This window comes from Musca autumnalis, unplaced genomic scaffold (genome assembly GCF_047663935.1).
Source record: "Musca autumnalis isolate F117 unplaced genomic scaffold, ASM4766393v1 scaffold_2, whole genome shotgun sequence".
In the NCBI taxonomy this organism is placed as follows: Eukaryota; Metazoa; Arthropoda; class Insecta; order Diptera; family Muscidae; genus Musca; species Musca autumnalis.
The window spans coordinates 98,440,178-98,455,175 of record NW_027411755.1 but is presented as its reverse complement, the minus strand read 5'-3'; the positions used below and the strand labels follow the sequence as shown (position 1 = coordinate 98,455,175).

Genomic DNA, 14,998 nt, shown 5'->3' with positions numbered 1-14,998 from the left:
GATCTTTATACAACACAAAACGTTTATGGAACTTGTTTCTAAGATTTTTAAGTTTTTTTATGTCCTTTCGTGTACCACGGCAACTTGTAAGGCTTAGTTTTTTTAACAGGGATATTATCTTTAAGAATACCTGTTACTTTTTCTATAAAAATATCATAACAATCGGAAGTTGATTTCTTATTGAACGCAGTAACCCAATCGATGGAACCTAGAATTGAATTCAGCACATTGAAATTACATAAATTATAATTTAGATCTGAACATTCTGGCGGTGAAAACTTTAAAAAATTAAAACAATCTATTTCTATAATAGTTGGTATATGATGAGCGTTGGGAGGGGAAATTGGCGTCAAACATTCATAAACGTTAAATTTAAATTCACTAGAAATAAAAATTAAATCTAGGAACCGGCGTAATTGATTACATATTTTATTAATTTGAACAAGATTCAAACTTAATAAGGTATCAATACAATTGATTTCATGGCATTTATTGACATTTGTAGGAGTTAGAAAAAAATCGTTATCAAATCTAGACCAGCAAATATTCGGAAAATTAAAATCTCCCAAACCACAATCATTTGACCCAACATTACCTTCCAAAGCAACAACATTATCAACATGTTTAGCATAAGTAGATTCACTGCTTCCAGGGGGAATATATGACAAACAAAGCAAAATACTAAAGTTTAGACCACGTATGCATACCGCTATTCGATCCAAAAGTCCATCGTCATCATTCTGGCAAACTAACGATGATTTATATTTAGATTTAACAGCAATTAGTACGCCACCGCCTCTAGAACAGCCCGTTCTTGTAATATGTATATCTTTGCGATAGACAGAATATAGATTTAGATTGAAGAACTCAGCATCGAAAAAATCCTCGTTTAACCAAGTCTCAGTAATGGCAATAACATCAAAGTCAGTTTTATTTGAAAAATCGAAGATAGCATTAGATTTGGTACGTATTCCAGACAAATTATGGTAATATATTTTTAAGCCATGCACCTCGTTTATCAGTGCGTCATTGGTTGCACTGCCTTCCTTTGAAAATTTACAAATGGACGGACTTTAATTTCAGCAGGCCATAACTTGGGATTAGTTATGGCGTCATAAAATGTCGACGTAATACCAAGCTTGAAGTTGACCTTTTTTAAGCTATTAATGTTAACGTCTTTTTTGACCAACATATAACACTCCATGTTCTATTTATCAGCATTGACATTTTTTTCAATGAAATTTATAATTAGTTCACTTGTAACAGACGGCTTGAATGAAGATAAGTTAACCCACTTTTTAGGAATTGCCACTGCTAATTCCGTACATTCACTATTTTCTCCAAATATAACGTTACGCCTCTTTTTCCTACGACCATGAGCATGCAACCAGTTTGAGGTAGTTTGTTGGTTCGTTTCAGACATATCCGCATTATCAACATCAACATTAGCATCTAATGTGTTTAAAGATGACAAGGAAGAAGCATAAGACACAACACGTTGTTTACTGTTTTGCATAGATGAATGTTCGACAGCAGCAGCAGGTATAATTGCACTTTGTACCTTACCAATAACTTCATGGCTACAAACTGTAGCATTGTTATTGTTCGATTTCAGTTTCGGTGGATGACTTTTCTCTATCTGTTTATTATTCTTTAGCACTTGCTTCAATTCCCGAATTTCTGCACTCACTGAAGAATCGATAAAATGTTTAAGTTCTCTTACTTCAGTTTTTAATGAAGAGATGCCAGCAATTAAGTCAGCGGTAAGCATAAACATTCATTGCAATTAAAAACAATGTTTTTGTTATTAATAAAAATATCGCCAATATTCACATCGACACCCGCACAAAAGCAATGGAATTTAGCTTTACAAACATGGAATCTAATAAACTTTCCATTTAAAGGTTTAAAGCACTTTGCGCAAAGAGTATTAGGAGGGGGATCCATTATAACACGTCAGAACTACTCAACCGTCAGCAGTGAACTCAATGTATGCACTCACTATTTTATTACGGGACCTGATGATAACCATTGAGAAGATTATCGCAGGTACGGCTTATGAGCGAACGATTCAATCTACCTTCTTTGATTGAGTTTCATCTGCGTGTTACGAGGAAACTCTGCCAAACAAAGAAGAAAAAAAAAGGAAAATTTAGACATAGAAATGGAACTGGGTGCAGACATCTATTGGGACCTATATCGTAATGGCTCCATTTTCACCAATATTCCTCAAATCCTCGCACAACAGACTGCTGTTGGGTACACATTCACCGGTGCTGTCACTAAACTTTGGTAATCAAGCACAGAGAGACCAGTATGTTCAACGATGAGTTATGTTGAACCATATTTTTCTTTTATTTATTTGAACTTTTTGACTTAATCTACATAAGCCATCAAAGGCAAAATTGAATTCTTCCTTTTGTTTACTTTTGTTTTGTTAATTCCCTTTTCAAATTTATTCTATTAACGACCTTTCTTTGTTTGTTCTACTATTCTCCATAACAAGAACAACAACACACGTAATAGTGCAGACTTTTGCACTGTTACATTTTCTCACTCTCATTTGGCCTTGAAATCGACCACAGACATTTTTTTAGATCAGTTGGTTTTTGCAAGTTGACACCAAACAGACACACAAAAAGAGGTCGTTAAAGAAAGTGAATTCATTTAACATAAGTTCAACATAATTACATTTAATCTTGAATTAAACAAATCATTGACATTTTATGTAATATAAAATAATTGCAACCTGTAAATACAAGTGTATTGACCTACAAATAAAAGTGTACTTAATGAATTAAAAGAAAAAAGTATTCTAATAAATATCAACTACATTTGATGTGGAACTCTTTTAATTAACAAACAAGTGGTAAACTGAAAAAAAGGGAAAACAAAAAACCAAAAACTAAAACCCTTCACCCCTTGTGTGAACAATTACCATATATTTATTTATTTTAGGTGTATTCCAAAAAGGAACCTGATATTCAAAGACAATTTAAAGATGTAGCAGGAGGGGCTAATCAATTTGAATTTTCCAATTTTCGAAAATTTTTTAAAAATGTATAATTTATATATTTTTCCACAAACTTCCCAGTAAAGACAAGGGAGGCTTCTCTTATATCAATGTATTCATATTAAGTTATTGATATGTGACCTAGTTTTTGTCGCCGAGTCCGAACGGTGTGTCCTAAGTTGCCACTTGTAGAGACGTTTTTCATGGCTGAAATGCTCAGGATATATTTCCAAGATTACTAAGGGGTATTTTTTGAATCGAACCCGGACATTCAGCGTGCAAGGCGGTTATGTCACATGGTCGGCCCCGTCCGAATATAGCCTTTGCTTACTTGTTTTTATTTAACTTGTACTGACGAGTATCTCAGCTATGGTTGGATGAGTTGCGACATTCTGAGCTTAAAAATGTTCCCAATTGCTTTACCAAAATTGGTGATATGGTTGTAATGTTAAAAAAGTCACTGGTATATCCCAATTTCCAATTTATGGAATTTTTTTCCATGTCAGATATTTCTGCTTATGTTGCACAGTGGATCCACCCATTAGCCAAAAATAAAAAAATTAATGTCAAAATTTTGGTACAACATCTGGCAACAATGACAGCTACGACATGGACCTTTTTAAAAATATATTAGTTTTTGTTTCATTCGAACGCGATCTTCTTAAGAATAGCTTCAAAGACAGAAAATTTGACTAATATTTTTTGCTGGGAGTACAACCTATATTTTAAGTGCAAGTAAATATATTCAAAATATCGCGAAACTAATACGTATAGCAAAATATTATATATTTTGAAGGAGGAGGTAATACCTTAATTTTCATTAAAAAATAGTGTTTTAGCGTGTTGTGGAATTCTAGTTAACTGCATATTTTCTTCGTGTATTTTGTAATGTCAATTCAATCATATACTTAAATTTGACCTAAGGTTTAGTCATGATGCCCACCTAAGGCGTAGTCATGATGCCCCGGGAATAATTTTCCAAAGTAGGTCATGGGTTTAAGATTATTCAGTATTAAAATCAGCATCAGTGGCAAGATGAAAAAATCTTCTTCCACATTAGTCTTACGTTGGCGGTACGCGCCTTCCAGGAAGAACGCTATATGATCTATATTTAAAATTTTGCCAATTTTCAGACAAAAATATTGATTTTTTTAATCCGCTAAATTGGTTGGATTTTATGTTGTGTTGGAGATTGTTTTGTTTCCTCACGCCGATTTTTGCATCATAAGATAATCCGGACCTTTGTTCATGTCATTTTGTATTAACCGCAAAAAAAAATCCGTATACCCCCTCCAGAGGGGAAGGGGGGAGAATGTCACGCTCGTGGTTTCTTAAAACACTCTTTGCAGCAGCACAAAGCTGTAACCGGCGCATTGGCTTCATTTTTACATTCTAAATATTTTTGGCCACTTTCTCCATACAAGTGGATCCACTGTGTGTTGGGCATATTCCAAGGAGAGAGCTTGATAATGAAACTAAACCATCTGAGGTTTAAATTAAGCTATCATAATTTTAATATTTTGAAGTACTTACTTTAATGACAAATACCTCTGTTTATATTTGGTGTATTAAACACATTTAAAATGCTAATCAAGAAGACCAGCAAATCAGTACCAAGTAGATGTCGACAGTAGTTGAATGTAAAATTAAATATTAATTATTTTGGTTCAGTTCGCCTTAAGTCATTTGGTGAAAACTTTAGTATCTCCCTAAAAGAAATGTTTACGAGTGAAAAGCTTATGCACAGGGGTTGTGGTGTAGGGTATCACATAGTCGGCCGCGTCCCGACTATAGCCTTTTCTCACTTGTTTTAAGTGTATATTTATACCCTACACCACACTGTGGTAAGGGGTATTATGTTTTGGTGCATTTGTATGTAACATACACAAGGAAACGAGATAGAATCATGGCTACTTTTGACGATCTACATAGTGTAGCATATTTATACGTTGATCGCTACCCTTTCGTTTAGATAGCTAGTGTAAACTGTTCTAGTTATTAAGCAATTAAAAACTAAGATATAAATAGCTAGTGTAAACTGTTCTAGTTATTAAAGCTCCGTTCCAGTACTTTTTTAATGGTAAAATGTGCAAAAGAGAGAACCGTCAAAAATGAGTTCAATGCCCACATTTTTCCAAAATGTACGGGAACCGAATAATGGCAGAAACGTCAAAAAAACTGGAGCGAATGTCAAAGTCGGCGTGTCAGCCAATTGGAAGCCGGCAAACATGTTGCACATTTTTGCTCGCTCAAATTTGTCACGCATTTCGGGAAAAATTTTCAAAATGTGTTAAATGTGTAAAAACTTTTTAGTTCTGGAACGGAGCTTAAGCAATTAGAAACTAAGAGATATAATATTTGTTTACTTTCTCGAGAGCGCAAGAGTGAGTGTGGTGTTATTATGTTTGTGGGCATTGTTGGTCGAGAGGTAGCCAACGACTGTTGAGCGAGTTAGTCATTGTTAGACAACGAAAATAATAAACACACACTCGCCCTCGGCTCCCGTCAATTGTTAATTAAAATATAAATATAAAAAAAAAAAACAAATAAAGAAAAATAAACTAAATAAACAGAAGACATCTAACAAAAGCCTTTCGCTCTAACATAGCGTCATGACTTCATTATTGATGTCCGCCGATTTTTTTATCCTTTTGACCCAAAAACCGTTTTATGACGATCAGTTAGCCCGTGTCACCCGGGCGATCCTTGTTTCCACAGTAATCTATATGGGACCAAAGGTGCATTTTCACAAAAATTCTCTAAAACCACATTTATGGTACAATCGATGAAAAATTGTGAAAATCGGATCAGATTTCGATATAGCCATATATTTGAAATTTGTGCAGGAATTTAGTCTAGAAAAAAGTTTTCCAAATTATATTGAAATCAGTTAAGGTTTGCATATGGCTCCCATATATATTTTCGCCCGATTTTAGGTATTTGATGAAATGTGTGACGGAATTTGGTTTGGGTTACCTACTACTTGGGGGTGACAATAAACGTCAAAGACATAAATACAACTAAGACTAGACAAAATGCATGCAACAAAAAAATGTTTACGAAACTTTGTATAGAAACATTACCCTTAACAGGTTGCAGTTAATTCAAAATCGCAACCAAGGAGGAACATTTCATGTAATGGTATCAGAAACGAAATTTATGAATTCAAGGATCTATTCAAGAATAATTCTATGTCAATTGGATCGGTAAATTCGGTTAAATACGTAAAAATGTATAAAAGAAAAAAATGTTATATCACCATATCGTGATATAACATTATGTTAAATTCAAAAGCCATTCACTGAAGAATGATAGCAAACAAAATGTCTTATCTTGTTGTATTTATGTCTTTGTAAACGTATTGCAAACATTTCCAAATCTATGGTTTCATGGAGAATTACCAAAGTTGTGTTCCTTAATGATTTGTCTATCCCCTTAGGACATCTATTCGATCTTTAATGAGCTTAATACCCAAAATTAAGGCTCGGCATGTTACGCTTTATGTGTACTGGTTCACAATTTTTAGTAAATCTTTTTTTCGTGAAATGGACCTAAAAATGTTACAAGGGTTAATATTGGGATTTGCTGTCGTATTACATCAGCAATTAACACAAATAAGATAAATATGTCATGATCTGGCCTTTGGAATGGTAATGACTATTAAATAATTCCTAATGATGTCAGTGGGGATGTCTTCCCAATCATTATTATGTCCGTGAACCCGATTTCGCACACTATTTTGCTTGGTAAAAGTGCGCTGTTGTAGGTCGTTGTAAAATACTGCGCTCGAGGGTCTATTTTTTCCCCTATATCTTCCAGAGGTATTTTGCGTTTTCAAACCGAAAATTAGACTGTTTTATATTTGTTCATTTTACGACAATACATATTGAGTTAAATATTCATTCTTTGCGTACCTGTCTTTAGTCAATTCGCCATTGTTTATTGTTAGTATGAACTCATGCGTTTTTTATCTGAGTTAATACCCTCCATCACGGCTTTTTCTACAATTTTGGTCTTTGCAATACATATCCTGCCTATCTGTATATAAAATGATGTTATCCTATTCATTATCAAAGAGTGCATAAAACAATCTAATTTATTCCTTATTCATTCATTATTCATTTACTATAGTTGTTTGTTTCAGGTTTGGTCAACTGCTTATGAAGAACAATAGCTATGAAGCAGCGAGAGCTCATTTGAAATCTGCATATGAATTTTTTATCGAAATCCATGGCCTTGAAAGTGCGGAGAGCATTACGATTTTGAATGATTTAAGTGTTGCCTGTGAAAAGGTATTTATATCACAATATTGCTGTTTTCATCTTGTTTTCGCTGATACAAAACCTATTGTTTTAATAGCTAGAAAGACTCGACGAATCAAAAGGTTATATTTTAACAGCAATAAAATTAGCAAAGAAAGCAGGCGATTCTCAACAAGAAGGAATATTACTTGCCAATTTAGGTTTGATACAGTTGAAACAAGGTTTACTTGATGAGGCAAAAAGGCAATGTTCCGAAGCGTGGAGATTAGGGAAGAAACTTAAAGACAACTCTACAATCAAACAAGCGGAATATTGTTTAGATCAACTTAAAACAAAGTGAAATAAAAAGGAAGAATAATAAAATTAAAACTATTTGTGTCACTTCAAATTATTTACACGCAATAAACACTGTACAACAAAATAATTTTTTTCTCATTACAAGAACCCTGCACAGATTATGAAAGAAGGTCGAAAAATAGATGACACGTGTATCGGAGTTTTGAGGTAAGAGAAGCTCTCCCTATTTCTACAGTTATGAAAATATTCGAGTTACGATTCTATGGAACCTTGCATTTTAGGTATACTGTGTCATTGGCGATATTACTGCAAACAATGCGAGAAATCTTTTCATTAAAATGTGATCCATTCAGTTTCAAACATTCCATAAAAATAAAAGCCAGCATTTAAAAACATTACCATTAGTTGTACACATCACCTGCTACACAACATTGACACATACGGCTAAAATAGCAAACGAATGCATATTTGTTTTTGTCTATCTTTGTTTATTTCGTATTTTGTACTTAAGCTTTTTGTCATTAGGCATAATCTACAACCACGCTACATATTTTGTACTCGTTCCGCTGATATGGCTTCATGTAGAAACCCTGGATTCAGCTTTACTAATAAAATATTTTGAAGAGTCTCTTCGTCAAGGCGATTTCTATTTTCAGCTAGCACAATTTTTAATGATGAAAATGCTCTGTGCGTTGCAAACGGAATGAAAAGAATAATGGAGGGTATTGGTGGAAAATATAAAAATACTAAGTAATATTAGAAGCTTTGTGGCTTTTTTTTAATTTGATAGCGTTTGCAATTTTGTTTTTTCGAAATAGTCTGGCTTAATCCCATTGTTGTTGTTTTAATATTTTAAAACAACTATTTTATTAGTGGAAAAGATTTGGCATTGTTCGCCAAGGGGTAAGGCAGGGAATACTATAGTTTCGATCCACGCCACTGGATCTCATCAGTTCCCTTGTTTCTTGTTTGTGGATATTCTCCACCGAAGTTATTTTTCAATAACTTCTTCAACAAGAAACTTTTTATACCCACACATCAATCGTCAGCTCGAAGTATAAAGGTAAGCAAAGAAAAAAGTTCAATGAGAAGTTTTTCCTTGGCAACCTCATACAACTCCGACGAAAGTGTCTGCGAAAACAATTCAAACCTCTTCCACTTGTATGTGTCGTCGGAAAAAAAAGAAAAAACTAAGTAATATTATTTAAAAATAAAAATATGTATTAAATGGATCTACCAAAATTCTCATGGATTTACGGTAAGGTCAAATTAGGCAAATATTTGCTCCAGCGACAGGCAGTGTGCGCTTACTGAGAGCAAGTGAGCATAAATTTCAATGCATTCTTTACGCTCACTTGCTCTCAGTAAGCGCACACTCCCTGCCGCTGGAGCAAATATTTTCCTAATGTGACCTTACCATTACAACGAAAAAGTAGAATTAATAATATGTGTGTTCGTTTACTAAAAGTTTGTACAAATTGTTACTGGATGTTGTTCGTTTACTCTACAGTACAATGCAAAAGACCGTAGCCGATTGCATGAAGTTACTGGACTTGTACAAATTTGTACAAATTGTTGAGTAAACGAACACACCTATTGTTTGCTGAAAGCTTGGCTTGAAACAATTGCTGTGCCTTTTTACGTGATAATTAGTAATAATTATTACTAATGTTGCAGATTTTGACAGTTGTATAAACGAAAAGTTACTGAAAAAATGTTTCAGCAACATTTAGTAACACCTTATGTTGCTTATTCTCCTGTGTTGATCATGTGCGCTGCAAAGTATAAGTATTCTTGTGCGGTGCCGTTTTATCATATCAACAATATCAAAAAGCATTAGCTTCGCTAGCAATATTTTAGTGAAATGTGTTGCTACATGTTGCCGTTGTACATTGTTGCTAAAAATTTTTTAAAGGGTTTTTAGCAGCCAACGCTGCAAATTTTCGATGCTTTTGCTACTATGGCGTTATAGCTCATTTATAGACCATTTAGATATGACATCATTAGCCGGATTTAGCACATTATCAGTTTTTATTTGCTAAATCCAGCCAAAATCTACCAGATTTCCCATACAAAAATAAATCCTCGTATTGAGTGGATTTGTTTTAAATCCGGCATAAATCCTCGTATACAACTCTGCCAGCTTGCAACATGTTGTATTTTCTAGCAACATGTTCCAAGCTGGCACAAGAAACAAGGTAGATGTATCGATGAATTCCTACAACAAAAATAATTTAAAATGTCAAAATTGGTAAACAAGTCGGAAAAATTAATTTGTGTTGATGTACAAAGTTGATTTTAATCAAACAAGACTAATATTTACGATGTCTAAGCAATAAAATAATTCTTTATTTGATCTTTAGTTAGCATTTGTAGCATAATGTGCTAACATTTTCAATATTAAACAATAAATTTGTAATTTGCCGTATGTTTTTTGAGGCGAATTCAATTTACAACAACTTCTTCTGGCGTTTCAAATTCGATCAGATGGGCTGACGCATCTACCTTGGCAATTGTCCTATGAACAAAAATCAGCTGACTGTCATTTAAAACCTTCAAAAGGTATATCTAAAGTCCAATTTACATATGCATATTAAATGATTTCGTTTTACGAAACCCTAGATTCAAATGAAGTGTATTTACATCTGTTTTTTGCGTCATTTGCTTACGGACACAATCGCACATACACACTTATACAATAACACAAACACACGCACACAATATATTTATTCAGAAAAATAGGAATTTCACAACACAAATGTGTATCAAATAACTTAAATTAATTCCAAAAACAAAAAAAAAACATAATTTTTGCAAGTTTTTTAACCATTTATTTTCACTTTTGTCATCGTTTGAGTATTTTTGTTTTTCTACAACACACACAAACAAACAAAGACATCATAAAACAGTTGCTTTTTTGGAAGTTTATGACGAAAAAGCAGGGTTGCGTATAAAAGTATGGTGTTTTCGTGCGTTGTTTAGAATAAATGACGTAGCTATCGTCATTTATTTTTGTATGGTAAATGACACAAAATGTTGCCTGTTTTAGCAAATAAATGACGAAACAGCTCTAAATGACGAAAAAGTTGCTAATGTAAATTGGACATAAATGCAATGACATTTGTACTGGATTTATTAAATCCAGTCGAGGATTTATGTCTAAATGAGCTATTAGACTAGCCATAAGTCCTCAACTGGATTTAATAAATCCAGTACAAATCTCATTGCATTTAGATATACCTTTGGAGGATTTAAATGGCAGTCAGCTGATTTTTGTTCATAGCACAATTACCAAGGTAGATGCATCAGCCCATCTGATCGAATTTGAAACGCCAGAAGAAGCTGTTGTAAATTGAATTCGCCTCAAAAAACATACGGCAAATTACAAATTTATTGCTTAATATTGAAAATGTTAGCTTATTATGCTACTAATGCTAATAATGAGCAAATAAATAATTATTTTATCGTTTAGACATCGTAAATATTAGTCTTGGTTGATTAAAGTGAACTTTGTATATCAAAGCAAATTTAATTTTATCGCCTTATATGCAAATGTTGACATTTTAATTTAGTTTTGTTATAGCAATTCACCGATGCATCTACATTGTTTCTTGTGCCAGCTTGCATTTTCTAGCAACATGTTGCAAAAAATATAATTGCATACGAGGATTTATGCCAAATCCACTCAATACGAGGATTTATTTTTGTATCGGAGATCTTTTAGATTTTGGCCCGATTTAGCAAATAAAACCTGATTATGCGCTAAATCCGGCTAATGATGTGATATCTAAATGGCCTATTCGCATATTAAACACTGCTTAGAATACATCAAAACTCTAAATCTTACGTGAGCGCCAGGAAACTGTAAAAATCAACGTAACTAGCCAATTTCTAAGAACCTATATGTCATGTATATTTTCACTGGGCGATAACCGTAGATCTACCCCGGAGTAATTTTAGTTTTTACAAAGTCCCGTGTTGGTTTACAAAACTTTTCAAAGTCTAGAGCATAACATTTACTGGGCGAATTCATAACGAAAAACAATCAATAAAATATTTCTAAGGTCCAAATGAAAAACAAGGGCTAATAAAGATATTATGCATTATGATTACAGATTTCTTTTCCTCGGAGACTCTTAGTGAAATTTGATTAAGAAAAGTTGTTCTTTTGGCACCATTCCCACAAAGTGAAGTACTTTCGGTGTTTTTGACTCTGCATAGAAACATTCAAATTTAACAGTAAAAAATGTAAACAAGCCATTTCTTCCTTTAATATATAAATATGTAGTGTTATTTTCATAAAAAGTTGTAACGTACCATTTTTTACTACTGTAGCTGGTTAAAATATTTAAGTAAAATAACCCTGTAAGTCTGTACTAAAATTCAGATAGTTACCATGTTCTTGGAAAAGGTTTTTCTTAGCATATCTAGTATTATACTGCTTATATACCGCACCACCACGACCTTTACCTCTGTAATTGGTCTTAGGTTGAGGTTTGGGAACTAAAGAGACACTACTCAAATCAGATAAAAGGCATGATATTTTACATGTCGGACATTCTGAAGTTGAAGACAAATGATCTTCGATACAGTGCCGGTGAAATATATGTGAGCATTGTTTTAAGGATAACCATTCCTGACCTTCTGTCAAAGCTTCCTGACAGATAAAACAATTTAAAGGTTCTTTCATAGTATTTGGGTCAATATAATTGGTTGCTTCAATAGTAGAAATCTCTTCAATAGGGTTATTGGCGCTAGCCTTAGCAGGAGGGGGTGTTCTTTCTAAAGACATGTTTATTTATTTACTTTTTTGTCAACGCAATGCAAAAATAAGATAAAGGTAATTTAGTTGATTATTTGCAATATCGGTAATTGCCTGATATTGCAAAAAAAATAATAATAATAATTGGAAAAATCAGTTATTTGTTTGGTGTTTCACTTCTAATGGTTATAGAACAGATGATAAAAATGTTGGCTTCGCTTTCAAGGATAAAAGGACTAAATTCGGGCTATGGATGTTCAAAGCAATTATTCCTATTATTAATCAGATCAAACCACGGGAAATATTATATTATGATCTTCGATATTTTCTAACTAATTAACGGATAAAATTTCGCAACCAGCAAAATTTCATTTTCCAGATGACCAGTTAGCCAAGATAACTAAGACCTAATTCATAATAAACACAATCGCAGAGAACACAAACAAAACGTTGTCTAGTTCCTAAATACGACTCCGATCTAAAGGCATATAAATCACATCACTAATCGGTTAGGTCTCTCGACACAATCAAAAGCCTAATTTCCTGAATAGCTGTAAATCATATCTTTTAAAACATTGCCAATTTAGTTAATGGAGAACGTTATGCCTTTCTAATTTGAAAATTCCTTTTTTGCACTATGAAAAGAGCACAGTAAAACATAGTAACCTCAATGCTTAAATGAGCAAAGGATTGTTGGTACTGCTTTAATGTAAACGATAAAAGATATAAACACATTTTATTGTAAACACAAAGAGAAGTCGATTTTTGCTTTATACTGAAACAAAAGTTCCAAATCTGCAAAAGAATAGTTCTAGTTTTTTTTATGCCCCACGTTGGGCGCCATCTTCTATTATGTAACGTACCATTTTTTACTACTGTAGCTGGTTAAAATATTTAAGTAAAATAACTCGAATGAATGAGGACGGTAGGAGCCATTGATAAGGCTAGCAAGCAGTCTTTGGGGGGTTCGTATCCTATTCTTTGAGAATCATATAACCTGGTACGACACAATAAAATTTATTGTAGACTCCAAGTTTTATTACATATGGTCTGATTAAACGAAAAGCCCCCTAAAACAAAGTATCCTATCAACAAAGCCTAAATGTGGTTCTCGAGATGTGATGAGAAACCAGTGCCTCAAAACCCACCCTACCATTGGTTCTAGTGGCATAATAATTATTAGAACCCCTAAAGGCAAAGTTACTGCAATAGAATTATTTATTCATCTTTCTACACCATTGAAGAGAAACACCCATAGAAGTTTCTATTCGCAAGACATTTTCAAATATATTTCAATATATTATAATTTTTATTGTTTTTTGTTTTTTAAATTCAGAAAGAAGTATTTCATAGAAATTATGCTTATAGCTTTTATTATTTTTAATTTCATGCATGGGGTTTTTATTAACCATACGAAAGAGTTTAAAACTATATTCTCAATATAATTATATATGATACTTTTAAGTTGTTTCAATTTAAATCTAATTTGAATTCATAAAACATAAAAAAATGGTCATTAAAGCGAAAGAGATATTTTACTTGATCGAACAAAATAGACGAATATTTATGCAAAACAAAATTTTCATATCTATTAAAACATTTATGCAAGAATGGTATTCTTAACTATTCTGTAATATCAAATGTTATAGTTGACTTGAGCTTCAAAGAAACATAAACAATTGATCACAATTTGATGTTAATCCCAAAGAAGAATTCTTCGTCTTCTTCTTTATGGCATAAAGAAAAATTAGCAAATTTAATTTATTCTGTATTTTGAAATGGCATTAAGAATTATACTTGTTCATTAGAATTGTGAGTAGAACGTCATTATTATCATTGATCTTATTTTGCAGCAAGAAAAAAATTAAAGTTCTAATGAACAAATTGGTTTACAATAGCCGATTCGTTTCACTTATGTGTGTTTACATTACTTATTTCTTTATTATATTTTTGGCACACATTGTTATTATTAAAAGCTTGTACTTGCAAAAGAGAGCAAACAAAAGTACACAATCATATGCTACGTACATAAAAAACAGATCAAAGCAAAGATTACGTTTGCAATTTCTGATAAACAAATTTTAAGATTGATATTGTTTGTAGCTCAATTTCACTATCCTTGGTTTCTTCACTATCACAAGGCAAAAGCAATGATCAAAAAAGCAAAAATCAAAGCACTCACCAATTTGTATGTTTGTCCAGCGATGCTTGAAGAGGGCCCTTTTCAGCTTGACGCTTCGGTGAAATAGATGTAAAATATTCTGAATTTTGCCTTAGCGATTAAGTTGAAGATGGTAATAAAATGATGATTAGCTTAGCTTATAAAAGATCTTATGCATTGCAAACTTTATAATTATAATTATTAATACTGGACTTGAATATGATCCATTCGGATTTTTAGGTATATACTTTACGTGTTCTTGCTATGATGATAATAATGAAATGACGATTTTTTTGGCCTTAGATTACATGTTGATCGATGCTTGTTGTCACATAATGAGGGTGGTTTCTATGCAGGGAGATTTTGTGTGTGCGGTTGTTGAAGAGGTGCTGATTAATAATTTTCCCTCAAAAACAGGATGGGGGACGAGGGGCCGCCTCCTCGTTTTATCCCGAGGAGAAGATATGAAGCAGAGAATGTTCCGGATAGCAAAAAATTCAAGA

The 14,998-nt window shown here is 33.0% G+C and overlaps 1 protein-coding gene and 1 long non-coding RNA gene across 3 annotated transcripts in view; both read left to right on the top strand.

Annotated features, from left to right (window-relative positions):
• The window catches only part of Ttc19 (tetratricopeptide repeat domain 19), a 114,957-nt gene extending 107,261 nt beyond the window's left edge, over positions 1–7,696 (top strand). The window contains exons 4-5 of the mRNA XM_073968607.1: positions 7,158–7,305; positions 7,373–7,696. Of these exons, the coding sequence (XP_073824708.1) occupies positions 7,158–7,305; positions 7,373–7,615 (391 nt within the window). The 3' untranslated portion in view covers positions 7,616–7,696. The remainder of the gene's footprint in view (positions 1–7,157; positions 7,306–7,372) is intronic.
• LOC141394343 (uncharacterized) lies at positions 1,373–2,839 on the top strand. 2 transcript variants are annotated; one of them, XR_012410366.1, is made up of 3 exons: positions 1,373–1,542; positions 1,658–1,763; positions 1,905–2,839. It is a non-coding gene; the product is annotated as an uncharacterized lncRNA (long non-coding RNA). The 2 variants fall into 2 exon arrangements; XR_012410367.1 differs by having other exon boundaries at positions 1,616–1,763.
• Positions 7,697–14,998: the final 7,302 nt, after the last annotated feature.